Source organism: Neopsephotus bourkii, unplaced genomic scaffold, assembly GCF_033783945.1.
Source record: "Neopsephotus bourkii isolate Nb327-2 ecotype Australia unplaced genomic scaffold, CSIRO-AGI_Nbou_v1 NB_832, whole genome shotgun sequence".
In the NCBI taxonomy this organism is placed as follows: domain Eukaryota; kingdom Metazoa; phylum Chordata; class Aves; order Psittaciformes; family Psittacidae; genus Neopsephotus; species Neopsephotus bourkii.
In genome coordinates, this window is record NW_026901328.1 from 144,609 (window position 1) to 172,604 (window position 27,996).

At 39.6% G+C, this 27,996-nt stretch overlaps 1 protein-coding gene and 1 long non-coding RNA gene across 4 annotated transcripts in view; one reads left to right on the forward strand and one right to left on the reverse strand.

Moving 5' to 3' along the window:
• Nucleotides 1-25,748, forward strand: part of LOC133213477 (uncharacterized) — a 30,389-nt gene extending 4,641 nt beyond the window's left edge. The window contains exons 3-4 of one of the 2 annotated variants that reach the window (XR_009725831.1): nt 12,212-12,277; nt 24,990-25,748. This is a non-coding gene — a long non-coding RNA (uncharacterized LOC133213477). Of the gene's footprint in view, nt 1-12,211; nt 12,278-16,702; nt 16,909-24,989 lie in introns of those variants that run through there. The other variant, XR_009725832.1, reaches the window with a different exon arrangement.
• Nucleotides 1,372-27,661, reverse strand: DYNC1LI1 (dynein cytoplasmic 1 light intermediate chain 1). 2 transcript variants are annotated; one of them, XM_061355692.1, is made up of 12 exons: nt 27,441-27,661; nt 27,138-27,211; nt 16,901-17,017; nt 11,884-12,053; nt 10,683-10,776; nt 8,812-8,947; nt 8,333-8,444; nt 6,861-6,920; nt 6,689-6,733; nt 5,702-5,822; nt 5,386-5,544; nt 1,372-2,319 (listed from the first exon to the last, which is right to left on the reverse strand). In XM_061355692.1, the coding sequence occupies exons 1-12, from the start codon at nt 27,599-27,601 to the stop codon at nt 2,207-2,209; spliced, it is 1,362 nt and encodes a 453-aa protein (XP_061211676.1). In that variant the 5' UTR covers nt 27,602-27,661; the 3' UTR covers nt 1,372-2,206. The 2 variants fall into 2 exon arrangements, with proteins under 2 accessions (XP_061211676.1, XP_061211675.1); XM_061355691.1 differs by lacking the exon at nt 6,689-6,733 and adding an exon at nt 15,211-15,441.
• Nucleotides 27,662-27,996: the final 335 nt, after the last annotated feature.

The following is a 27,996-nucleotide window of genomic DNA, read 5'->3' on the forward strand; positions in this document are numbered from 1 at the left end:
GTTTAGGGAAGACATAAACTTAGAAGCTTTAAATATGCAGAAGTAAAATTTTGCCAACCTTATTTTGAGAAATGAAAATTATGAGTCATATGTAAGGCTTTTGCCTGTCCCAGCCTCCACAAAAAGAAGGGCACTCAATGCAGTAGTTCATTAACATATTGCATGTCTAGTTTTCTAGCTTTGTTAAGGTGATGTGATCTGAGAGATGTTCAAATGAACAAAATAAAAGATTGCAGGAGCTAAAGTTTCCATTCAAAAACTACGAGAGTACCAACTAGTTTAAGATGTTGCCCTCAAATCCAGTTTCACCCTACCACCAGATACCACTGCAGCTGTAGGAGGAAGGGTGGTGGTGACAATTCAGGCAGGTCTCATTCTTTCAAGCACCTTTCAAATTCTGTATCAAATTCTCATACAGAATCTAGAGAAATGCTCAGATGCTGGTGCAGGCCATGCATCCATGATTCGAAGCTTTATTTTTTTTTCCTTCAAGACATAATTTATCCTGTACAGTGTTTCATCAGCTGGTCATGCATTGCCCCATGTGCCACCCTTTCTGAATCATAGCAAAGCAAAAGTTTATTAGGACTCCGTTTTGAATAACTAATCCATAGTTAATCTCTACTGAAACTTTTCAGTTCACAATTCCATCCTCAGAGTCAATTTTAACAAGTATGTTTAAATTTAGGGAGTTCAATGGACAAAAGAATGTGTTGTTCTTGAGTAAAGAAAATACAGAAGTAATTCACTAAGCCGACTACAGAGTGCAGGAATTGGAGGAGAAGAGCACCACCATGTGCAGAATAAAGATGATTTGTCCCCTCCTCTTCATACTTTACAGAAGTTTTCTAAATAATCAGAGAAATTAACCTAAGACCTGGCAATTTAAAAAACTAGAAAGCTGAGCTCATTAAAGTCTCTTAGCTTGGTCACTTGGTCAGGATAAGCTTTTCAGGCTTCCTATTCATTGGCTATCAGTAGAAATCAACCACAAATTTCACACTGGACAGCAAAGTGATGCTTGACATTTGTGTACTGAAAGCTTAGATCCGAGTCCTAACCTCAGTCAACTACCTCTCAGACAATATACTGGAGTCATCAGCAGGATCCTTGGTATAAGTAGTGTGCTTTTAACATGCAGCACAGCAGAAACCACCGAACTTGGATGAGCCAGTTTTACTCCTAGGAACAAACATCACTGACTTATCTACTTCCTCCCAGAAACAATGTTTAAGGAAGTTTAAATATCTACCAGTGATATTATTCACTGAGAAGTAAAATAGAAGCAGCATGTTTTATGACATTTTATACCACATCCTTATGTTTCAGTGTAAATAAAAAAGGAACACCGTGGCTTCAATGAAAGTTAGCTAAATTTGAATGCAGAGAATACTTTATTAACTGATTACAGTTTTGATGACCAATTTTTAACCATAACTAATGTGGGAGACATAGTGGGGGACATTAAGGCTGAGCCATATATATATAGACAAATCTGGATACTGATAATATGTACATTTAACCTCTGCTTTTTCTTTATACATCTGTTATTCAGTGTTTGAAATTAATCAAAGAGGAAAAAAAACCAACCCAAAACTCCGGCCACTAGTTTAGTCTTATATCTGAATCAGCTTTTGCATGGGTTTTTGAACACAGTGTAAATCTCAGTTGAGATCAAAGAGATTTTTTTAAGCCATACTCCAAATGAAGTGTTCAAGTATAACTGGAATGTGGTGTTGTTACAACTTTGTGCAGTTATTTTTCTCTTCCAAAACCCAGTAGTTGTTCTCTCATGTAGAGATTAAACTATTTAAGGTAGTCTTAAACTTGCCTAAGAGGTTGGGAAATCAACATAAATTAAAGTGTCTGTGGTGTGCATGGGTTTTCCTGCTCTAAACAGGCCTTATCACTTAAGTGGAGATACTTGCAATTTTACAGAATTACGCTGACTTTTCAACAAAACCCAGAAGAAAATCATGTTACTATTCTTGCCCTGTGGACAGTACTCCTACATGACATCATAACCGTTTCCCAGCTGTACAGCTCCCTTTTGTAAAGTTGGGCAACACATATGAAAGACAGACAGACAGACATCAGCTGTGTTTAGAAAGATATTTCAGTTCTTTAGTTCCAGTCACTGAAGGAAGAGGCAGAGGCAAGTTTGAATTATCCCAGAAAACTCAACAATTGGTTTTATTTGGCGTCTTCAAGATGCTTCACCTTCTGTGGGAGACGTAGGTGTTGTAGGAGAGACCATTTCAGGTTTTCGTGAAATTCTGTCCAATTCTGCCTGAACATCTGTTAAAACTGGCTTCTGACCTATAGGATAAATGCACATCATCCAGTCATGTTTATGAAACAGTTCTGGAAAAGCCTATAGTATCTTTAATTCTCAAATTGGGCAAATCCTAACTATTGTTACTGCACATTTTCAGTGCAGAGTAAAGGCGTAAGGCCAAAACCCCAAAGAAATAAAGGAAACAGTAGAGAGAAAGTCTCAGCCTTTGGAATTTTCGATTTCTCAAAGAAACTTCCATAATTATATATTAATTATCAGTATATGAAGAGTTAAAGTATAAAATACAGAAGTCTACTAAGGTGAGCACTCCTACACAATTTTCTGCATCGTATGTGTTTTAAATAATTCTGAATGTAAATCAGGGATATCACCACAGACCAGTGAAGTCAATTCAGCGTATGTGGTCAGTGCAGACCTGACACTGCTGCTCATAGGTGCACACAGACCTGCAGGTGGCAAATCCCTTTCTCTCCCCACCCACTTCCTTGCCCCCTAACTTGGAATGGCACAGACATCTCTGCAGTCACACTCAGACCTGATCCAAACTTAACACACACCACTTCCCCCTCGCCCGCCACCATTTTAACTCTTATTCTCCAGTTTAGGTTTTTATCCTGCCAGGTTCTACCACAAGAATGAAGAAGAAAATATGGAAAAAGGCAGTGCAGAATATTAAGAGTCTAATGCCGTAACGTGTGCTCGAGCTGTGCATATCTCAAGCTGTGAAGGAAAATTCTGACCCACATGGAGTTTTAGCAGGGTCCCAGCATGCTTTCTGAAGATGCAAATTAACAGGAACTGTTAATGTACTATGCTGCTCTTCAAATCCTTTAATGAAAGCTAATACTGTATCAGAATCAAAGCAGCTAATATACCAGCAGAGGATTTTCCCATAGCTGCTGAGGGGAAAAGTAATTCTCAAATCCCAAACTACTGTTTTAACAGCTAATTTCCAGATTCGAAGAATGAGTGGCATGGATGACACTAATCACAAGACAGCACATACTATGGCAGACAAAGAGGCTAAGCCAAACTTATGGCAATTCCTTGAAAACCTAATCCTTTGTGACATAAACCAGCTACACCCTAAGCCTAAATTTGCTGCATATTAGGAAATGTCTGAGAACATTTTTGCTTCTTAATAGTTTAATTCTGCTCCTGAAGTTCCTGCCAAGGCTCTGAACACAATCAGTTTCTGGAGTGCTGCCTCCACCTGCACTGATTCTGCAGTGGAGCTCTCGGCATCAGCAGCACTTGTATGAACAATCTCCATGTGCAGTTCAGACCAGCACTGTGGACTTGGCCTGCAAGCAGGCTCAGGAGTGCTCAAACTTTACCCAGCCAACTGAACTTCACATTTAAAAAAAGGAAGCGCACACATGTAAAAAAATAATCAGTCTACACAAAACATTAGTGGGAAGTGTTTGTTCTTACTACATCAAAGTAAGCACTAACGCCAAGTACCAACGGAACACCAGTGTTCTCACCTAGGTGCTGCACTGCTACCCTCTGGGGAAGTCAGTAGGGAAGGTATCAGTATAGGTATGTATATAATACAGAAACATTTTAATCTGGAATATCAAGAAGCACCAGAGTAGTCTTGCATCTAGCATTGGAGCACTCACTATTAGGCATTTTTTGCTTAATTTGAATCAATAATCACATCATATAAAAAAGGCTATCAACAGAAAATACAGTAAGCATTAAAATAATTTTAAATTTTCATGGAGTGATCTAGCTCTGATGTGATGAAGGCTTTCAGTTTGTTGACAGTCTGTAAATATACGTATTGTTAACAAAAATCAACTTGAATTTCAGTTGCAGTGTATCTGAATAATATTAAAACTGGCTTATAGCATAACCCATACTATTGGGATGGTAGGGATCAAAAGGCAAAATGAAGAACTTGTGTGGACTCAATTCATGCTTAAAGAGCTACATGAAGTTTTTCCCGACTCTCGAGAGTGCCATAAAAACGCAACACCAAACTGCTGTGAAATAAAACCAAATCCTACAGCCCATCAAACATTCAGTTAAATAGTGTTTATACTTCTGAGAAACCATACTACTAGGGATGATCCACCACTCTCAATTTAGATTGAGTTAATCTTCTATCTTTGTTTAACATCTTTGTCGCTGACATGGACAGTGGGATTGAGTGCGCCCTCATCAAGTTTGCTGATGACACCAAGCTGTGTGGTTCTGTTGATACGCTGGAGGGAAGGAATGCCATCCAGAGGGACCCTGACACACTTGTGAGGTGGGCTGATGTCAACCTCATGAAATTTAACCATGCCAAGTGCAAGGTCCTACACCTGGGTCGGAGCAATCCCAGGCACAGCTACAGGCTGGGCAGAGAAGAGATTCAGAGCAGCCCTGAGGAGAAGGACTTGGGGGTGCTGGTTGATGAGAAAATGAACATGAGCCAGCTTCAGTGTGTGCTTGCAGCCCAGAAAGCCAACCGTATGCTGGGCTGCATCAAAAAAAGCGTGACCAGCAGGTCGAAGGAGGTGATCCTGCCCCTTTATTCTGCTCTCGTGAGACCTCACTTGGAGTATTGTGTGCAGTTCTGGTGTCCTCATCATAAAAAGGACATGGAACTGTTGGAACAAGTCCAGAGGAGGGCCACGAGAATGATCAGGGGACTGGAGCACCTCCCATATGAAGATCGGCTGAGAAAGTTGGGGCTGTTCAGCCTGGAGAAGAGAAGGCTGCGTGGAGACCTCATAGCAGCCTTCCAGTATCTGAAGGGGGCCTATAGGGATGCTGGGGAGGGACTCTTCATTAGGGACTGTAGTGACAGGACAAGGGGTAATGGGTTCAGACTTAAACAGGGGAAGTTTAGACTGGATATAAGGAGGAAATTCTTTCCTGTGAGGGTGGTGAGGGACTGGAATAGGTTGCCCAGGGAGGTTGTGAATGCTCCATCCCTGGCAGTGTTCACAGCCAGGTTGGACGAGGCCTTTGGTGATACGGTTTAGAGCAAGGTGTCCCTGCCCATGGCAGGGGGGTTGGAACTCGATGATCTTAAGGTCCTTTCCAAGCTTAACTATTCTATGATTCTCTGATTCTATCATTAAGCATACCTGACTTTTTTGCTGATGGTGTCAAGTTACTGCCAGCACCTCCGGTACCACCTCCTCCTGGACTGCCAGCAACACCACCAGGGCCACCAGGCGAACCAGTTTTCTTGCTTAGGAGACTATTGAAGAAGTTGGCCAGGACTCCTTCACTAGTAGCTCCAGCTACAAGGGGAGGGAGGAAAAAAACCAAACTCAAGACAAAACAGATTTTCTAAGCAAATTCTGATTTAGCGTATTAATCTAAATGAGCACATTAAAGAGCAGGCAAAGCACCTATTTTACTTCCCTATTACATTTATGCCCTCATAAGAAAAGGTACCTTTCATATTAGGATCAATTTTTTTTGACCCAGTAGGGATAGGTGTAACACTGGCAACGTTTGATGTTACGGATCTATTTGGTGTCCTAGGAGATCCACCAGGGACTCTTGGAGAGGCATCCTATGCAAAAAAGTAAGCATTTCCAAAGGTCAGTCTGCTACACAATTAAACCATGCAGTGTAAGTGTACATTAAATGAAGACTTCAGTTATTTCTTCATTCCTAATCTTTTTTGTTTTAATAATATAGTATCCTGTGCAACTGGAAGGACACAGGATTCCATTTTGCTGATTGTGTATGAGCTTTCACACTTGTGTAGCATTCTTAACAATATTAACTTTATGTAAAACTAAAGCACTAGTGAAGCTTTTCACTTTATGAGAAACCTGAACCCCTATCTGTTACTCAGTAGTGCCTCTAATCATAATGACAATGGCACTAATTAGATCATAGATGAACTACACCAAATTTCTTGGGAAGTCACCACATACCACCAATACTCTGGGAAGGACTAAATGCAGCCCAGGAGAAAAATCATTATTTCAAGAATAACAAGTCATGTTTGCAGTTCATCTAAAAAAATGAAGCTACCTTTGTAAGATCACATGCTCCCCATTAAACTTGTCTTGCTTTTTAGTTATTTTGCTTGTATTTTAAATGTAGATTATATAGTTTTCATTTGACCTTAACATTTATGCTAGAGTCTTAATATTCCTAGAGAGACTGTGGGAGTCAACTAAATGCTTGGATGCATTCTAACATGAAAAATAAAGCCATGACATGTAGCCCTTGCTGTCAATACAAGCTGTCATGACTAGCTGTGAGGAAGCATTATTCTAGAGCAGTATACAATGTAGACTTTAAATACCAAGTAGTTTAAAAAAATTAGATTGAAGAATATTTGACAGTGCAATTAAAACAAGCAACCCTTTGTATATATGAAAGTGATTCATGTTCATGTGATGATATTTAAGTTTTGTTACTAACCACTGGCCTTCCTGCAGCAGTAGGTGGTTGTTTCGCCAACTGTGACTGCAAAAAAACCAAGCAAAGCCATGTATTGTTAGATATTATCGTGACTAAGAATACAACCCAAAATTTCTATTGAGAACATTGTTAAGTGACACACTGCATACTTGTTTTATAGACAAAAAGTTACCTGCTGCTTCATAAGAAACACTTGGTCATCTTCAGCTACAATTTCTTTTTCATGAACAAACTGCAATACAAAAAACATTAACATCATTCTGACTGAAAGAAAGACAATTATTTCCTTTGATACCCCTTGCTGAATACAACCAAGGCCTTCAATAATGAAGTTTGTGAAATACATTTACTGCAGACCACGTTTCCTATATTTAAGACTGCTATCTCATGATTCCATTTAAGCTCAGTTAACTAGGAGCAAATTCAAGTATCATTAACAACTTTGACCTGGCAGGCATAAGTCTCCAGATGTACTTGTAGAAAGGACCATTAAAAAGTTCATTAAATTGTTCACTGAAAGAAGAACAACATAAGTGGTTACAAGGCACATTCAGGGGTCTTGGGATCAATAAGAATCACTGACAGATCCCACCTTCTGCAGCATGCTCACTTCTATCTTAAGAGGCCCCACCTTGATAATGGTTTATAGATAACTATGGAAAAAGTGACTCTTCATATACCAGTCTAATGCAATGCAGGTAAATTGGACAAAGACATCTCAGATCCCAGTTGTAAGCATCAAATCACAAGCACTCTCCCTACAAATAAGCTCACCACAAAACCTGACAAAACAAGCACAGCAAATATCAACATCAAAGTTTATAACCCAGGCCTGAAGTGTATAAGCATGCAAAGAAACCTCGTCAGTTGTATTTACTATGTATGTCCTGACTCTTCCCCTGATGACTGCAGAAAATACACAGTATTTTTTTTCTCAGCTAAAATAATTCACACTTGGAAATATGACTAGTCCCAAATCCTTAGCTTTGTTAGAAAAAGCCATAGAAATAGTTGCCTTCAGTAACTTTTGTATGCCTGAGGTCCACTGCTGCTGGCATTTTATTCAACCACCTCACATGTGTTTTCAGGCAGTTCTGCCAAAACCTTTTGTTAAATAGTATGACAGAAAATATACTGAATAGGTAGAACCTGATTTCTCAAGCTTATTTTTCATTTTACACTGCCTCAAGATTTTTTATTTTAAATACTCCAGCAGAAAGCATTATGAAGTTATGGGCAACTTGGAGCAAAAAATATAGTGTACTTAAAAAATACTAACTCAACCTGGCCAAGTTAAATTACACTGTTCAATACAAAATATGTATTAAAAGCAAACTATTTGTAGTCTTGAATAATGTAACAGTGGCAGGAAAAACCAAAACCAACACAACAGTGTAAGGTAGAGAAGAGCTGTACAGAACAAGAATACAGGATTTTTTGAGGATGAAAGAAAATTAAAAAATAAAGACAAAATAAGGACCCCCCTCATTTCACACACACACACACACACACACACACCCCCACACCCACCCCAGTTCATCACACTCTTATGATAAACTGGAAGCAAAGTCCCAGAGAAACAGTCAAAAAACTGACAGGTTAATAAACAGACAAGAAGTTGAATGCCAAAACATTTCAATTTACCTTTCTCACCGGTGGTTTTGTTATGATATCCTCAAAGTTGTCGTCTGCTTTTAGTGTCTGAAAGTTCTCGTGCAATATTCCTATCTTCTTGTCATTATCCCAACCTGAAGGACTAGATGAAGGATTATTTAGCTTTAAATTCTGTTACTTCAGGCTGATCTTGGATGCAATCCTGAAGTGTACAGAACTCAAAGCCAGAGAAGTTCTCATAGCTCCTGCTTTCCTGTGAGGGCTAATGTTGGTCTGTACAGATAGTCAGGGACTGGTTCACCATAACAGATAGGAACAAAATCCCTGGGTTAACATTTCTCTCTGGGGCAGCAAATATTTGTAACCTCAATCCACTGGTGCTCACCAGACTCCAGTTCATGAGAATGTTACGGAACTTAAGAAAGCAGAAACAAAAAGAGTTCTAAATGGTTCTAAATTACAAAAATACATTCCATACTCATATGAACATAATAACGCAGGTAACTTACATAAATACTGCATCTTTTTCCACAACAACAGCTGGAACATTGAAAGGAAATCCATACAACTTCTGGACTATGTATTTATACACTAAATCAATGTTTTTGTTCTCCTTTACAGAAGTGTAAATAAGTGCTGCCCCATCTGAATAAACTTGTTAAAGAAAACTCAGTTTAGTGGCTAGTAAGAGATACTAAAGTGACTTTCTTTTTGCTAGTTTAAAGGTTATTTAGTTTGTAGAATTTAGAGGGGGAATACAAGATCAAGTAAGTCAAACAACTCCTGACACTTAGATTTTTTAAATAGGCTACTTAGTAATTTAAATCTTTTGCATTTGTTTTAGGCCAATTCAGCCATCACTTTTAGAGTAAAGCACAGGCTTTTCTCATTTTCAAAGCCCGTAATACCAACAGTTTCACTACGATACTTTCAGAACTGCCTTCTGCTTTTAGTGAAGAAAGATGTTCATGCCATAGCCTTATATCTTGTTGTTAGCACACCCTGCAACAGGGACACTACAGCATTAATGAAGCATTAATACAGCTTCAGAAATGCCAAAGACCTTCCACTTCCCCACCTGAGTTTTCAAATTAGGGGAGGACCTGCTTTCAAACAAAATGAAGGCAAACAAATTGTGCTGTATATCAGTTACTAAAAGACCAAGGGAGCGCTTATATTCCAACATGGTTCAGTATCAAATTAACACAGTTTATGCACAGGATTAATAAAATCAGCCAGGGAAATTTTGAGTTATTTTTACTTTGGGATTATAAAAATGCCAACCCCCCAAATGTATTTCTACATGCATATAATTCAAATTCTAGAAGAAAGTTATATAGTGGGATCTGATTCCCATTCAGTGATGTTTAGAATAGAACTCCAAGTTGTACATGGTATATACTATTACAGAGACTAATTCCTACTAGCATTCTTCATTCTTCATCCACAAGACCTATCACAATTATCCCTAATTCCAGTTTGAAAAATTAGGTCTTTGAAGTCCATTGAAGGAAGTGCTATCCTAGTGCTCAACTGAGTCCTCAGGTTCTTGAACTAATGTGTCCATCTGTTAAGTGTGGTCTCTCCAATTGCATTTACACTTCCCTTTATCAAAGCACAAATTATTATGACACGATGCATGTGTGTTTCCGTCATCTACAAATCTAGATCTCAGCATGTCTTGCTGACTAAACACTCAACAGAATTTTATACATTTTGTTTAAAAAAGTTTAAAAGCCATTGCTGTGCTATTACTGTTTATGTGCATTGTCTCTGTAGCAACACAGAGAAGCCAGTGGATCTTTCCTACAGCAATTCACACTTCTTCCCTTCCCTTATCACAGTATCACAGTATCACAGTATGTTAGAGATTGGAAGGGACCTCAAAAGATCATCTAGTCCAATCCCCCTGCCGGAGCAGGAACACCTAGATAAGGTTACACAGGAACGTGTCCAGGCGTCCTTATCACCTTATCTTGTGCAATTACTGAACCCTGAAGAGACTGCACATTTAGGTCGAAAAGAACATGCCTTATTTGCATCTGAAGCAAGATCATACTTAAATGAATTATCTTTTGTTATTTGAGGGAACTTGGTAGCAAGATGTGGTGACTCCCAAACATGGAAAGTAAACATGGCAAGTAAAGACATTCTTGGTAAGGGGACACACTAGATTCTTGCAGCTCTTTAAAAAAATCCCACCAAACCAAAATTAAAAAAAAAAACAGAAAAGTTGAATTCAATATTGCTTGCAAGTGTAACTAAAGCAGACTGCCAGCTACAGTAAAGAAGTTGCATTCTACTTTGGTCCAGGTGCAAATACTCTTTTAAGCTTGCCATAATTGACTCATTATCATCTTTAAGATGTGATAAAGGATACACTGTAAGCAAAACCGTCTGATATGTGACTGAATGAAGTCAAAGTGTTCATCTCTGTAGTCATGTTCTTTTTCCAGAACGCTGATGGCATCACACTATCAAAACACACAACATGAACACACCACTTTCAGTTACCTGTTGAAATAGCAGTGCTGCTACACATCCAGTTCATAGCTGGACAAGGGGGATGGACTGGGGCAGTGGTGCAGAAAAAAAACCAAAACCTGCTAAGATAGTTTAAAAGCATAATTTAATTTTTTTTAAATAATATATAATATATATGTGATCAGCCCTAACTTGGGAGTTCAAGGGATTGTCATTTTTCATTCACTCCCCCATAAAGCAGCAACTCAAAAGTCTCTGTTGAAAGACTGACCTACTGAATGACACCATCATTTTCCTCCAAATGTATTTTTTACACACTGTGGTAGTACAGGACATAGTGGGGGTTTTTTATCCAGTTACTAACCTCCCTTTTGGCAAAGGGAGGCAAAAATCAAGAAATGTGGAAGCAGAAAAAAAAAAAAAAAAAGTACATAATAGAACTAGCAGATGAAAAAAAGACAAATGAGAAAGTTTGCATTCCAGTGAAGGAACAATATATTCATCAAAAGGTTTAGCTTTTCACTGTGGGCCAGCAGAGGCTGCAGATGCAGTATGCTTAATGCCAATGAGAACTGGGGTGGGAAAAACAACCTAATCAACAAAACAATCTAAAGGTATGGCTAAGAATATAGTTACATATCTAACAAAAAGCGAAAGAGATCACAGAAACATCCCAAGAACTGAGGAAAGCTAACGTAGCAGCACTTAACTAACTAGAGCCCTCAAATATATTAATCTTCAGAAAAAGATCTGAAATATTAAAAAAAAAAACCCTACCAAACCACTATTTGCAGAATCACAAGGACTGTGGAGATCAAGGGGAATCCTAGCTGCTGACTGACCAGCTCACTTCTGTGAGGAAAACTAGATCTGACGTGTTTCTCAATTCCTTTAAAAGTGGTAGAATGAAACGAAAAATTAATCCCAAAATGACATGCAATGGGGGCTTTCTGAAGATAACCACCCTTCAGCGTTACACATTTTTAAAGAATTCTTATGCAAGGTACTCAGAATGAAAAATAACCAAGTGCTTTCCACCCGTAATTGACAAAGTTGCTTAAATAAAATATGCAAAAGAACTGAAATGTGGAACAAACCTTTGTACAAACTACTACTACTGGAATGCCTAAGTTACATGTTAGTGTATCTGCACCAAGGGGTAAAATCACACTGTCATCTTTGTCTTCCTGTAATGAAGTATTTCTTCTCTGTGGAGAAGCTGGAAAATCCTCGCCTGGTTCTATATATTCCTGGAAGTCTCTTACCACTGAAAGTAAAAAAAGTTATATTAACAGATCAGCTACTTGATCATTCAACAATGATTTTTACTTCCATTGAGCTCTAGCACTGTTGATTGTATAATACTCCTGCTTCTTTACATTAAAAAGTTAAGCATGCACCAAGTACTAACTATTGTTTGTGCAGCACAAGAGAGCACAAGACTAGTAAGTCTGAAATCTGCTTGACAGGTAGCTAGAGGAACACGACCACGTAAGACCACCTGTAAGGACAGCATTGAACCATTTTTATTTTACCACTGTGGAACCACTTGGCAGTTGCTATTAACTATTATTGTTTGAAATGTTTTGTTCCATTTTTCTTGGCAAAATTAATGGAATGGTTTGTTACAACTAACAGAATTAAGAGTTACACAGCAGCTTAGCTGCTTCTGCATGAGGTTTTACCTAAAACCCCTTCACTTCCCTCTCTCTGTACAGTGAACCTACAGTAGTAATAAGTAAAAAGAATGGAATACACAAACATGAATTATTAACTAGCTTTAGAATTACTTAATACCATATGAAATATTTTGTATGCTTTTACAATAGTTCAGACACTACTTAAAATTTAGCAAGAGAGCAAGTCAGAGTATAACAAGAATTAGAAAAAAAAAGATAAAGTTAACAAGTGTGGCTAACTTTTTCCTGTCAGGTTCCAGTGCACACACCCAAAACACTATAATCACATGGTCACTTTCTATTCCTATAATCAGGGATGGAGTATTAGGCATAAAACATCTGTGCATTTCACACCAACTGTCCTGTTTCACCTAACAGACAGCATTCTACCAAACCCCACTACTGATTACTTTTCCACGAGTAGCACACCCCAATTCAGCCAAAAAAAATCAGGGATTAAGACAAATCAGCTGCGTTGTGCCCACTAGCATCTAAGTACTCCAGTACATTCTCACTGCTTTCCTCTGATTCACATTATCCACTGCTACACCTTCACTAAACTGATTGAAACCCTCCAAGTTCATACCTAGCAAAGTGTTAGCTGAATTACCAGAGCAAGACTTATTTCAGCACCTTAGAGAAAAAGATGTATTACGCCAAGATTATTCAAGTTTTCCACAGATTTTCTTTGAGTTTACAGTAACAAAAAGCACATGCACTGATTATCATTTCTACTTGAACAGACAACTTAGGCTCTTATGTTCAGGGAATGCTGCTACTTCAGTCTGGACTGAGTTCCAAGCCTCCCAAATTAACCATGTTTTAAATGCAGAGCTCTTACCATGATACGCCAGCCACTCTAGGGAGCCTTTCCTACACAGCATCCTGTCTGCTTTGGGAAAACTACATGCCTAAGATAAAAGTCACACTACTGCAGCGCTAGAAGCTTTCTTCACAATTAAAGTGAACAGGCTACAAGGCTCAGAAGAATTTTGTAACAGGAAGAGCTATTCCAACCTTTCAGACACAGCTGGTAGGTATCTCCTAATGCCTTCCCATACCAGTCTTGTTCCACACAGGGTCTGTTTATAAGTAGAATGAAGTTGCTAGAACAGGAAAACAGCAGCACACCTCCAGAAAACTACACACACAAACCCTCAGTAGATTTCAGTCCTGTCAGCACATTAAGTCAGCTCACAGGAGCCTCTCAGGAGCACTGAGCCTGGCACAAGAATTAAGTAGGACCATACAGCCAGAAGTCAGGCAAACAAGATTCCTCCCTCCTCCTCTTGGCAATATCAGGCTGCTGCCCACCTAGCAATGCGTGAAGCCACATTACAAGAGTTCAAAACAAAAGCAGCTTCCAGTCATATCTGGATTGTGTCCAGGGCTTCTCTTACACCCAAGTCGCATACCATCAGTATCTGTAAGAATTAAGCAGATGACAAAAGAACAACAGAGCAGACAAAACTTCTAATGAGTAGCTGTTTTTCTTGACTCAATCACATTTTCTGGATTTTATAGAGTTTCACTGTTCCGCTCACTCCATGAGTAAAGAAGAAAACTCTCAGCTACACATTTTTGATAACAGACATGTTGCATCCTTACTGCTTTCATCCAGTAAAATCCTATCCTGAAACTGTCTGGAAGGTGTTCAATATGTACACACCTACACCACTCCTAGAAAACAAACCAAACAGAACCAAAAAACACATCCAGGATTTCTCAGCTCCTCCTTCCTACACAAGTTCTTCTTGTGGAAAATACGATTCTCAGGGATGATACTTCCCTTAAAAGAATCTGTCTCTCAAAAGAATAAGCAGACTCCCCCCAGAGTATCTACAACTGCCACCTCATGGACTACTTTATCACAGCAGAGCTACAACTTTCACTGCTGAAAAAGCTATTCAGCAAACTGGCAGTCAACTGCTTAAGAACATACAGTTCCAGAGAGCAACTTCAGACTTACTCACAAAGTTTAATCATGCTATTTGATCTTAACCCATGGCTTTCTCAAACACTCTTCCTTGTAGTGATTCAGAGAGATGAACAGCAAAGGCTCATGTCTTAGTACCCTCAGGGAAACACAGAGGCTGCCCAGAAGTAATATGGAATTATGTTAGTGAGTTCAGTCATATAGCTTAAGGAATCCTGCAAAATCTTTGTGTTCTGCATGTTTAAAACTAAGAGGACAAAAAGCTAGATCATATCTATGCCAAAACAAAACTACAGCTGCATTACTGTCAATAATAATGATAAAACTCTTCAAATTGAAAGGGCCCACACATTAGGGCAATGTCATGAATCCTCCCAACAATTACACTTCTGGTAGGCAGAGAACAGGTCTCAGTTTCTCTAGATTGACTAATTACAGGAACAGTTAAGAAGCTGATGCAGTGATTTGCCTTTAAAATAGATACATAAATAATTGAAAGCTAAGAAGCTTTCTTTTTTTTTTCGCTTCGAGAATCTTACCTAGAAAAGCTGTAAGACGCAAGAATGTACAATCAGCTCTGCTCATTCTGAAACCTTCCACCCCTAAATTCCACCCCTACTTCCGTTAAAAAGAAATACCAGTATCACTCACATATTGAGACTTATCTGAAGCTTGACTTGCTTGGTAACTCCTAATTTTAAGTAACATTTTCAAAGCATGAAAACAACTGTAATGGAGAGATTAAATGGTGCAGAAAGCATTAAGCATATTTGATTAAATAGATTCCTACATATTTGCAGAATACTCACACTTCTGTTCCATTTCTTTCATTTCTTCAGGAGGAATTTTTAACTTGTCAATATGTTCTCTTACAACACTCGCCCATTTTTGTAAAGAATCCAGTGCAGTCCAAGGCCTAGACATGTCTACTACCAACATAATTAGAGTGTCCTTTAGAGAGCTTGCTTCCATTGCAAATTTAAGAAGACCTTTGTGATACAAGTCACCATCTAAAATCCATACATTACATCTTGTTTGGTCTACAAAGGAAAAACATTTTATGAGACTTACTAGAAACAGTCCACTACATAACAGAGCTATTAAATCTTCTTCAGACATATAAAATATAAGGAAGAAAGCAGCTGACTTGTTTTATCAATCAATTAAAATGCATAGCAACAGAGCAAACTACAGCTTTTGGGGACAAGCTCCTTGTCTTCCAGACCCTGATGTTTAATGGCTGGTAAATGAAGATGTTAAATTCATTATTTGTAAGTGAGAATCCAGAGACAGCATTCGGCATTTCCAAAATTAATGTTCACCAGTTTAGAGATGGAAAAAGTTTTCTTCAAGATGCAACTCAGAAGGGGAGAATTGGGTGAACTAAGCCACCCTTTCTCAGCCCTTTGCCTGGTCAGTTCAAGGACTGCCATCCCCCCTTCAAAACTCCAATGTGATACACCTATAGGTTTTTTTGAAGTACAGAATGTACCTTGGCCCTTCAGAAAACTGGAGTAGAACTGCAAGTTTTTCATTATTTAGATGGACTTTATGGATAAAGTTATTTTTTCAGATTTGCAATCCGCCAATCACCATACAGACAGACCTATCCCACTGCTTTTTTCTCCCCAGACAGCAAACACCCAATCCTCTTAACCCTGGTCAAATCATCTTGGAGACCACCAGCCAGACATGGGAATCAGGAAAGGTCCAACTTCTGGTTCTGCTTCTCCTTCTATCTGTATTTGGTCATACAGTTAAGACAAGAGCTCCCATTTTTCTCCACAGCTCCCAGTATGTCCTTATGCACAGCCCACTAAGTATTGCCATCTAGATAATTCACTGCACCTCTACAGAACCTGGTTATACTCCTTCCCTTGTTTCCCCATATATAAGCAGTAAATATCAATCCCATAACTGCAGGTATATTGAGGCAGGATCTTAAACATCTTTTTTATCTTCTAGCCATAAGCAAACTCAAGCCAGTTGAAATACACCTTTTACTTATTTCTCTTTCCTCCAAATTTTTGTGTTGGTGGTTTGGGGGTCTTTTGTTGTTTGTTTTTTAAATCTCCTTTAGCACTGTGCATATTTTCCTATGTATCAATTTATGATACATAATCTTGCAGATTCTCATACCACCAGGACAAAAGCTTCTCTGTATATTCAAAAACAGAAAAATACTTGCTACAGTATTTGAGATGCAAGGTAAGAGCACCTTTTCCTCTAGGGCTGAGGAATATGCACCTATCCAGAACACTGCAGCTAAGACTGCTTCCCTGCTCTTATTTTTTTCCCCAGCCTTTTCTTTTGACTGCTTCATGGCATATACTAAAGGAATTACACTAAGAAACTTCCTCAGGATACAAATTACTTGTGACCTAAGCTGGACTCCTGCAACTTATAAAGAAAGAAAAACATCCCACTGTCATTCCAAGTATTACACTCCTGATTTTTCTTTCAAATTGGTTTAAGATATTATTAGAAATAAAAACTTACCATCTCGATCTTCATCATGCACGTTTAAGTACAAATACTCCATTCCTCTTCCTTTTTTGTATTCCTCTATTCCTTGAATTTTTCCTATTAAGCTAGTTTTACCTGCTCCATCTTCACCTGGAGAGACAGAAGTTACATCAAACTTTACTCACAGTTACATATTAAAAACCACCTGGGGAAAGAAGGAAACCATATACTAAGAGGGTAACTGAGCTCATTAAAGCTTTGAAATACAGTGGGCTTTGCCCAACTCAGCCATCTGCTCAGAACACATGGCTAAGCTTCAAATCTTCTAATTACTGATAAATACAATTCTGTCACTATCATATCTGAATTAGGCTCTTATATGTATCTTTAAAAAGATACCTTAAGGAGTAGTTAAATACCACAAACAATTACAGTCTTTCAATTCTAAAGTAGAGCTCATGCCACAGTAAGCTCATCTTGCAATCAGAAATGTATTATTTGCAACTCTCTCCTATCAAACAGCACACACCATCAAGCTGAGCAAGGCAAATCTGTTTCCTTAGCTTATATGGGTTGATTTCTTTGAATCTTTTCTCTGTTACAGGTCTAAAGAAATCTTACAAAGGAGTGACAGTAAGCCTCTTGCCTTACAGTACATGTGTGATTAGGTCCACACACAGTGACAAGCCTGCAATCTGAATCCATTCACTCCTTCAATGGGAACTGGGATAACCATTAAACCTTAAAGCACATGCAGTGTGAACACCTCAGCTATTGCCAGAGGCTCTTCTTGAAAAACTTCTAATTACAACTTTGCATGCAGTTTTTCCAGTTTGAAAGAGTAACCAAGCTGAATTTGGACATTAAGAGGGGTACTGCTACTTGAATTTGGCAGTATGATGGGTACATAACAGTTAGACATTAGAAAATCCTTGGAACTCACATACAAGTTAGAAGCACCTTATCAGTTTTATGCCTGAGTATTTTTTCTTCAAGTCTCTCCTGCCCAGGGGAGTATAAACACTTGCTCTTAACTATACAACAAAGAGTTCAAGGACAGTAATTTCCACTGCTAACTGTAATGAAGGTTTCCCTTTAAGAAAACTGATCATGATCTTGTAGACAACATTATGTCTATGTTAAAAAGATTACAGACACAAGCACAGAAGAGAGCAGAATAATTATACTGTCATGGACTGATTTTGAGTTTACTCAACATATCATTCCCAAGATTACCACGAAGTCTTCAGTTTAGAGTTCAGCCTTATTTTCAGATTTCACTAATAGTGTAGAAGCTGGCAGAAAACATAAGATCATTTACTCTATGTAGCCCAGAGGATTTTACTCAATGGAATGAAATGGGTTTTTTTGTCCCTCCCATTTAAAAATAAATAAATAAATTAATTAAAAAAATAATAAAAGAAAGAAAAACAAGACCAGAACTGAAGGTTACAATCTGGTTAAGTATAGAGAACTTAAGTGAAAAATGAAGTTGTATCAGTCTAACTTCTTCAACATTTAAGAGTTTGTTTGGTAGTTCCTTAACTATACTAAATCAACACACACCTAAGTAAACAGCTATAGCTATTTTTAAATAAGCTTTGGAAAGCACATCTATTTTCTACTTGTACATCAAACTATTCTTCTTGTGATAATATTCTCTTAAATAACAATTCTGCCCAAGCAGTGAAGAGTTCAAGCTTCATCACAGGAGATGAATTACAATTCTTCCTCTGCCCTTACCCAAGTACTTATTCAAGCTTCCTAAATTTGCCATCTACTAATAACTGGGAGACCTTATTAAGAGCTGCTGCACTGACATGTTGTGCTGCTGAAGTTGCCATTACTTTTGCCCCAATTTCTGTGTAATTCATTGTGTTATTTTACCTTTTTAAACAGACAGCTTCAGTTACTTTGTGCCAATAAAAAGCTCAAAAGGTAAGACAAAACTAAATTTGTTACTCCTTTTAAAGAGGGGTTGCACTTAACATCTTTCCTAGTTTCTCAGAACAGCTGACTTCTCTTGCATATCAGTCTGTTTCACATAGGTGGCAATAAAGATTACAGCTGTTTGTGCTGGGAAAGGTTAGCATCTTCTGTGAAGTACATCTGCCAGTTCTTTACAAAAGTGGCTACGACTTACGGGGTTAAGAAACATCTATGGTTATGAAAAGTTATAAACATGACAAAAGATACACTTCAGCAGTCTAAATCAAACTTAATCATACTTAAAATAATGCTACTATATATGCAACTTGATTGTTTGGAAGTGTTCATGCTAATATCCCACAAGGTCCTTATTTATCATGCTTGTGTAGTGTGATTTCCTCCCCAGCCCAGCATTTCTAAATGCCTAAAGTGAACTGAAGTTCAATACTGTTAACGTCTTATGGTAAATTGAGAGCTGGAATTTTATTTTCCCTCCTCAAGTTTTCCAGTAATTATGTTCAGACCCTACAAAGAAGTTATCAATACAGCATAAGACAAGTTGATTTGACATAAAATTAGTACCTTTGGACACATGCACACACAGTAGTCGTTTCAGACACGCATCGCAGAATTACTTACATTTAATCTGTTCTGTGAAGAAGATTCTTTTCTGCCTTCTCCTTAGCAAATATCCACCCATTTCAATACCCACCAAGAACAGGTAGGTGGATCACTGACAGACATAACTGTCAGTTAATACAAGTTACTGAATGTCAAAAACAATACTCATCATTCACTAGAAAGCCAGAATGACACATCACTGATGTTTGAAAGGATGGGTACTTTTTTCATTAATTATTCGGGTATAGGAGAATAATAGTGTGGCTTGTAGATGATGCAAGAAAAACCAAGAGATCTGTGGAGAAAAGGGTCAGAAGCAATACCAACAAGTGGTCCAAAACAAACTAGCAATGCATAAACCATCTAATATACAAATAGAACACCTCACTTCCAATGGTGCAAGACAGCTGCCTAACCAAACATGCCCTGTTCCACAGATCCAGAGTTCTCAACAAATGTAAGCCATGTTAGAGTCAATATTCTGGAAAAAACTGTCAGAAAGTAAAACTAGGACCATCCTACACAACATCAGGATTTCCTCCTTTTTGCCCACACAATTCTCAAAATATTAGGAAAAGATGACTGCCTTGGCTGAGAGAACTTGCAAAGACTTGAGGTTCCATCCACCTCTACTTTCCATTTTTAGTGTCTTGCAGATAGCATTTGAAATTGTGATAGCTGCAAATGTATTGGTATCCAGCTGATACACCTGAAGGCTGTGCTGTCATTCAGCAGTCTGGAGAACTGGGCAGAAAGAAACCTAATGAGATTCAACAAGGGTGAGTGTAGGGTACTGCACCTAGGGAGGAAAGAACCCCAGGTACCAGTACAGGTTAGGGGCCGACCTACTAGAGAGCAGTTCAGCTGAGAAGGAGCTGGGAGTATTAGTTAATGACAAGTTGACTATGAGCTGGCAGTGTGCCCCTGCTCTGGGTGGCCCGGGCTCGGCAGGGGGGTTGGACTAGATGATCTCCAGAGATCTCTTCTAACCCTAATGATTCTGCGATTCATATTCCCCAGATCTGAACATCACTGCATGTTAAAATTATGGAACAGAATTATTTTTAAGTGCTACTGAAGCAATTATCTAACAGAGCCTCATGCACCTTCAGAAAGAGTCATCATCATCCTCCTCTTTCCTCCAAAACTGAGATGGAAAATCCTTTAGCTGCTTCTTTATTTCTAACTGTGTGACAATCAAATTAACAACTGACTTCCGTACATAAGCTTACAGAGCAAAGCATTTCTTACACATGGTTTTAAATATAGAATAGCAAAGTAGAATAAAAATCAAGTAGCTCGATGCGCATTTAAGATCCTGAATACTTCCTTTGCAAGTAACATACAAGGTCCTCCTCTTCCAGGGTAAATCCTAAAGAACTAAAATTCCTCATTACATTAAACTGCACTCACAAATTAATACAACAGTGAGGAAGCAGATGTGTAGCACTGCTTGCTACAAGTATCATAACAAAGCTGAAGACAAGTAAAAGAGGGACAACAGATTAAATTTTGCAGAAAAGCCAGGCTAGGAAGCAGTTGAAACAAAGCCAAACCAATCTGCTTACACACAGTATTTTACCATCTTTTTAACAAAATGGAAAGTCTTATACTTGACTGAAAAAAAAAGCTGTTTCATTGTTATCCTCATGCTGCTACACTTCACCTCTCTGAGGAGCTCAAGTTTGGGGCAGTGGTTGTCAAGCCTTCTCTGTCAAAGGTGCTGCTCTGCCTACAAAAGAGTTTGATGACATCCTTCTTGTTGCTGCCCTCAAAGATATCTGAAGCCATAATACAAAAGCCTGCCCAGCCTCCTTCCTTCTCACTACTCCAGGCATGTTTATTGAGACAGAAAATGGAGTATCACTGAATGTTCTGCTACAATAGCAAATCTAGCAAAACGGGCGCCCACAGATGGGAAGGTGCAATGAGGTGGATGAATTGCCTTCTGTGAATGCAGGCAAGCAGGCCCTTATCTATGAACTGCTACTTGAACTGTTCAACCATAAATTATTACGTTAGAGAGAAGTTAGGCTCTCCGTTACAGAACTTTGCTAAACTTCCAACTGAACATTTTAAAACTAAGAATATTTACTACTCATGCTATTTCCATATTTCTTTCAGTTTAGAAAATGAAAACAAGTAGATTTTCACTTGTCTTAAACCAAGACATTTCTTACTTCTCAAAGAAGTCTGTATATGAAATTAATCATTGTGTTACCTCCAGGACAGACATAATTCTGCCTTCTCAGAATCAGAGAGTAGTCTCTATTCTGCACCATGTGGAATGTCTGAATCCTAATGCAGTAGAGTGGAAATGTAACAGCCTTCTTCCTACCAGAACCAAATGCATATGTACTACAGTTATTTTCAATATAAAATACTTCTTACAAGTTAATAACTGTGATTAATAAGAAGTTAATAACTTGTGAGAAGTTAATAACCCTCTACTCAGCCACACATTAGTGGGAGAGACTTGTTTACACATACTATACTAACCGAAGACTGCCTTTTGCAGAATAAAGCCCAAATAATTGGGGTAAGTCAAAATAAGTTTGCTTTCAGAGAACTGAAGAACAAAATTAATTATGCTGATGTGATCCTTCTCTACAATCCCTCCAAACAACATGGAAGTTCACAATAAGGAGGTCATATTAAATCCTCAAATAACTTGTCATTAAATTATGATTTACTCATTGGACAAAAAAACTTCTCCTCCTCTAAGTTTGTTTTACTCTACCAGGTAAGTCTTTGCCCTCACATGTGATTTATTTGGTAACTTTATAGCACTGAAAGATGAAATTACTTTTCCAAAGAGCACCTTAATTGCCCTTCTGCATTACAACATGATAGAAAGCAGACTGAAAACAGCTGTTCCAGCATGCCTTTTGTCAAGTCCTCACCACAAGAATACACAGTCTGACTGTGAAAACAGGTACAGGAGTAACAGTGTTACTTATGCTTGGAGAAACCCACAGACAGAGAAAACCAAATGTTGCAGAGAATATGAACAGCATACATCTCTTTCCTTTTACACAGCAGTAAATGATCCAGTGTATTTTGTCCATGTTTGCTACCAAAACAGAATAGTCCTGTGTTGCTATTAAAGGGACATCTTTATTGGTACTTCTGCCAGTAACCTGACTGGAAAACACAGAAGCACAATTCCTTCCACTATTCCTCACCTTTGGAGCTATTTCAGAGAAATACCCAGTAATCATCAGCACCTCTGGCAAAGCAGAGGCAAATTAAAGTAAATGCAATTCAATAACTGTGCTAAGTAAGTTTTACTACACAACATCCATGCAACTCTGGCTTTTTGGAAAGGTATTCCAGTAGGAAGGATATTATGAAGAAGCACTACTTAGTTCTAAACAAACATAACTGCAAAACAAGCAAAATAGAATTTTATCTAGGTCAATGCACCATCAAAACAATTGACACTTTCGCAGCATAACTCTGCTGATTGAAACATAATTTGGCTATATTTGGAAGCCTTTCATAGCCTGTAGAAGGTGAAGAAGTAGCAAGAAGAGGAAAAAAATCTGACTTCTGCAGTACTAGAGAATTAAGGAACATTTGGGATGAACAATATGGACAGGATCAACAGACTGTAATTTGGGATGAATAATATCAACAGTGTCATCAGCTGTAATGACAAAATGATCACAGGAAAACTTTCAGCTATACCAATTGGAAAAATAAAGAGGAAAATTTACTTTTCCTAGTGTTGAGTACAAAGTTAAGCAAGCAGCTTTTATATTGATTGTATATACTCTCATGGTGTATCAGAACTTAATTTTGAAGTTCACTATATTGCATGTGTCCACTAAAAGAAAGCAGCAAGCTAAAACTGCTCTTCAAGATGCACCATTTTTCTACAGCAACAGCCATTCCCAATACACGTACACATAGAAAAGTGTATCTGTAAATTAGCTGTAGATTGTGAAAACTTCTTCTCCGGCATCCTGACAGTTACTGGACAGGAGCAGAGCTCAAAGATTCAAATAAACAGGCCTGGCCCTGAAGACTGAGATGTCTGGGGTCAACAGAAAACACGGACACAAGGCAGTTGAATGCTTACTGCCCTCTAAACTCAAAGTCTTTGTCATCAAGTGAGGTAAAATGCGTGAATAAAACCAAAATGCTGGTGATGCAGTAGAAGCATAAGTGTGCACTTGCAGTCAGGTATACATGTGTCACCATGTTTGACATCATTAGAATTTCAGGCCAAGAATCTACTATGCTTCAGAGAGAGGAGTGAATGAAATACAGAGCCAGATAGAAAGCAACTACTCACATGCACGCTGGGAGCCTGTTTTCTTGTGCAGCCTGAACGACTTTGACCATCACTGCTTGAATGCATGCTGCAGTTTACTGCATAAATGACTAGCTCGAACCTCTGCATCTAAGCCTCCAAGCATGATGGATTCCATCCATAACCTGCAATGACAACTTTTTAGCTGCTCCCTCTATTCTACTTGCTGGTTCAGACACATCAGCAAGGGAATGAACAAGAAAGGTTCCAGTTATAAGCATCAGTTTTCTCATGAAGCTCAGCACAAAGCATCTCATCTGATCAGCTACCTTTGTTACACAAGTGAGAAGGGGAGACAGTCCAGGAGAAAAAAAAGAGAAAACCAAACACAACCCAGCAACAAGAAGAAAGCCACACTCTTTGGCTATCTGTAAAAAAACCAGCTAGAAATGTTACTGAGAGCACCTAATTTCCTTAAGAAAGCACCTTAAATTTTCTGCTGGAATAGTTTACTAAATGAGGTAGATATGGTCACTATGAAAAGCTACCCAGGAATCAGAGCATCCCTGCCTTACAGAAAAGTTAGGAAAGCTTGCATTTCTATTATCTGTTCATACAAGAACAGAAAAATCCTTTTATGCTACACATGGTGCCAATCAAAGTTTAAAGTCTTCATACGAAAATAGTATTGAAGAAATACCTATAAGTGAAACAATTTGGAGAAGTAGAACTGTAAGTTAATTAATTGGGGGGGCTGATTTTGAGCAGAGAATTGCCAGAATTAGACATTAACCTTCATTTCACAAAACTATATGCCATATCTAGAGATTAATATTTGGCATTCCAGTTTCCTTCAGTTATTTCTGCGATGTCTTGAATTGCTTTCCAGGTGGCCTGGGTTAAGCTCTCTGGGGAGTGGGGGGAGGGGGAAGTGAGTGAGTGGCTACATGGTTCTGAGTTACGGGCTGGGCTTAAACCACCACACCAGGTTCTTAAAAATGTGATGTTAACATAGCTGAAAAATAAAGACTGAAATAACAGAATTAGCATGCCAGACACAGCTAGGTTCCCGAACAACTGGGCATACGAGTACATGAAGGGTTTGAAAAATATAAATTCTGTAGGCAAATTAGAAAACTTGCCCTAGCAAACAAAAAAACTACAAATGATGGGGTTTTCTGGTTGGTATTTCTGTGGGGTTTGACTTTGGACAGGGGTGTGGTGAGGTGTGTTGAAGGCCTAGAGGATTTTCTTTGTTTAATGCAGTTTGTATTGAAAATAAGCACTCATTTATCACTACATCTCATGTTTCAGCTGGGAAGTTTGACCAATATAACTGTTTATACTGCAAATGTTTACCTACCACAAAACCAGCTAAAACCATCAAGACCCCGGCCAGCTTTACAACTCCTGCTTAAAAGTATTCCAAGAACAACGAAACTAAAAATAGTCATGGCAAGAAGTGATCTATGTTAACAACAAAAGCCAGCACAAACTAAAGGAAGAGAGCTTAGAAACAGCAGAAATGTGAGGTAACAAAAGTTGCAAACACACAGCTCAAGAGCCTGAAGAGACAGAACTTCACATACTGGATCTGTCCAACACAGAATACGTAAGAGCTCTCATCTTCCTGTCCCAGTGTGCTTCAGGAGCAGCACCAGGATTTGTAAGTGAGCAGCAAAGTGTAGCACATGGATTAGGTATCTTCACAAAGAACACAGCCATGGTCCTTACTGGCCAGTTCTCACATCTGATGATTTTTCCCCTAAACACATGACAAACTGTTTTTTCTCCCTTGGACTGTGGACTTCTAAAAAATGTGATTCCTGAGAAAGAAACAGAATTTCTTCTACAAATCTGCCAGTCTTTTTAAAAAATGCATCAAAAAAGAAAAAAAAATTAAAGGAAATAACTCTGTAAGCTCTATATAAACAGGTAAAAAGAATTTTTTCTATAGAACAAATTAAACATCACAAACTAAATAAGCATTTAGAAGTATTCTATGGTCTGTACTGCCTCTAGTGCTGAAGGAAGCATGGTCTTAAGTTACTGAGTACTAAGGATTGCCTGACTACAGAGTTCTCTCTCTGTATATATCTCTGTATGACAAGAGCATACTCTTGTCAAGGTTTGCAGTTTTAAGAAGAATCTTCCAACTTCAACAAGGACAATTATCCAAGTTAATTTCAAAATATCACATAAAATCTGTCAATGGTTATGAAATCTTTCCTTTCTTTAATACCAACAGAACTTCCAATCTCAATATCCTACTTAATCATGTAACATAAAGGCCAACAAATTAAAGGCTAGCAAGTCCTGTAACAGATTCACTAAACCATCCCACCACCCTTGTACAGTCTTCTTCATCATGGTCAGTTTTAAGTCACTCAGCTTATCAAAACTGGATGAAAAGAGTCACAGTGATTGCTTTAGGATTATGGAGGAAAAAAACCTAACTTAAAAACCTCAAAAGGGTATAAACCACACGACTACACAGAATCATAGTGTGCATAGGGTCCACATGAATATCTTTACTGGGTTTTAGGCAGATTTCCAAATACTAACAATTCATAACTCTTGCTGGGGACAGGGAGGTTGAATTGTCTACTGGTAGTATTGTTTACTAGTCTTTCAGACATATATATAGTAGTAATTAACACACATACACTTGGGAGCATCCATTTCTCCCCCTCCTCCACAGAGTTTTTGATTTTGCTTGACATAATCATTACTTCTCTTTCCTTCTCAACATTGAAAAATAGCTGTGTCTCTCATTATTGTCTTACCAAAGTCCCATTCTGCTACTCCTAACTCTGCCAAACGCGAGGTTGCACTAACGCACTGGTTGGAGATAAGAGAACACAATAAAAGCCAGCAGCCAAACGCTGCCGCTGCTGCTGCCGTCGCACAACTTGCTGATGATATTGCTGCTGACAAGCTGGGTGCGTGTGGGCAGGACACAGCCAACACGCCCATACAGTTTACTCCGCCCTCCGGCCAACAGGCAGCATCCGTCATTGACACCGCTGGGGCCACGGAAGCGGTTTTTGTGTCTGCATGGCACACCCTAAGGACCAGCAGGCAGCACCAGCTGCACGAATGGGGAAGGTCTCGTAACAGGTCCCCGAACTCAACACTCATCAGGGGAGAAAGACAATAGAAACCAGCCTTCCAAGCCATGTCTACCTAAGGAGCTAGAGTGGGGGGAGGATAGTAAGGGTATTATGGCGAGGCACCCATGACGAAGGGGATATCTAAAGCATCTCTAGATGCTGGATATTCAAAATGAAGGAAAAATATACAAGGGAAGGAGCTAAAGGGTTAAGCCAGCACCTTCCCCACCATCACAGTCCCGACACCACCCCCCTTCGAGCACGAAAAAGGAGAAGCCCCAGACGCTCAAGAGCGGGTGAAGGAGCAAGCCAGCGTGCGGCAGGGAAGGGATCAGGATGCTTTCCTCACCAAGCAGGAGGACGTTCTTCCCCGAAGGTAGCTTGGAGCGGGACCGCGTGGACACCTCACTGAGGATGCACGACCTGGCGCGGAAAGAAGACAACGCTTAGGAGGGCGCTGCCCGTACCTCCTGGGCGGGGGGGGTGTGGTGTGGGCACGGCGGGAGCCCCTCCTGCCCCTCAGCTCAGTGACTGAGAGGGGCCGAGCGCCAGCAGGGGGGATTAACCACCCCACCTCCCACCTCCCCCGGAGGGCACGGAGCCGCGCCGACGGCGGCAAAGCCAGCTGCCTGACCGCGGGGCGGGCGGTTACCAGAGGTTCTGCCCATCGTCCTCATCGCAGCCTGCCCGCAGCTCCGCATTGTTGTTGTTGGTTGTGGCCGTAGTGGCTGACGAAGAGGCAGAAAAACCGGCAACCGAACCGAGCCCGGACGAAGAAGAGCCGAAAGAACCGGCTCTCCCCGCCGCCGCCATCTTCGCTGCCTCCTCCCTGCTCCTCTGCCTCCCTGAGCCACGGAGCGGACGACGGCGCGCCGCCGGCTGACAGGAACCCGGATGTTGGGAGGACCGGGGGTGGAGTCCTATGCTCCGCACTTCCCCTTACTCCGGGCCCTCTGGGGGCTGTGCGGCTGAGTTAGGGGGTATTGGTTGCTCGGGTTCGTTCTTGCCAGGGGAGAGGGAGAGGAAGAGGAAGGGAGAGGGAAGGGAGAGGGAAGGGAGAGGGAAGGGAGAGGGAAGGGAGAGGGAAGGGAGAGGGAAGGGAGAGGGAAGGGAGAGGGAAGGGAGAGGGAAGGGAGAGGGAAGGGAGAGGGAAGGGAGAGGGAAGGGAAGGAGGGAAGGGAGAGGGAAGGGAGAGGGAAGGGAAGGGA

Coding starts and splice junctions, on each gene's coding strand:
- DYNC1LI1 (XM_061355691.1), bottom strand. CDS start 27,601: ATGGCGGCGGCGGGGAGAGCCGGTTCTTTCGGCTCTTCTTCGTCCGGG. Junction 12,054..15,210: donor GAAAGAAATGGAACAGAAGT/GTGAGTATTCTG, acceptor TTTTACTTTCAG/TGGTAAGAGACTTCCAGGAA. Junction 5,545..5,701: donor AATTGATCCTAATATGAAAG/GTACCTTTTCTT, acceptor CTCCCCTTGTAG/CTGGAGCTACTAGTGAAGGA.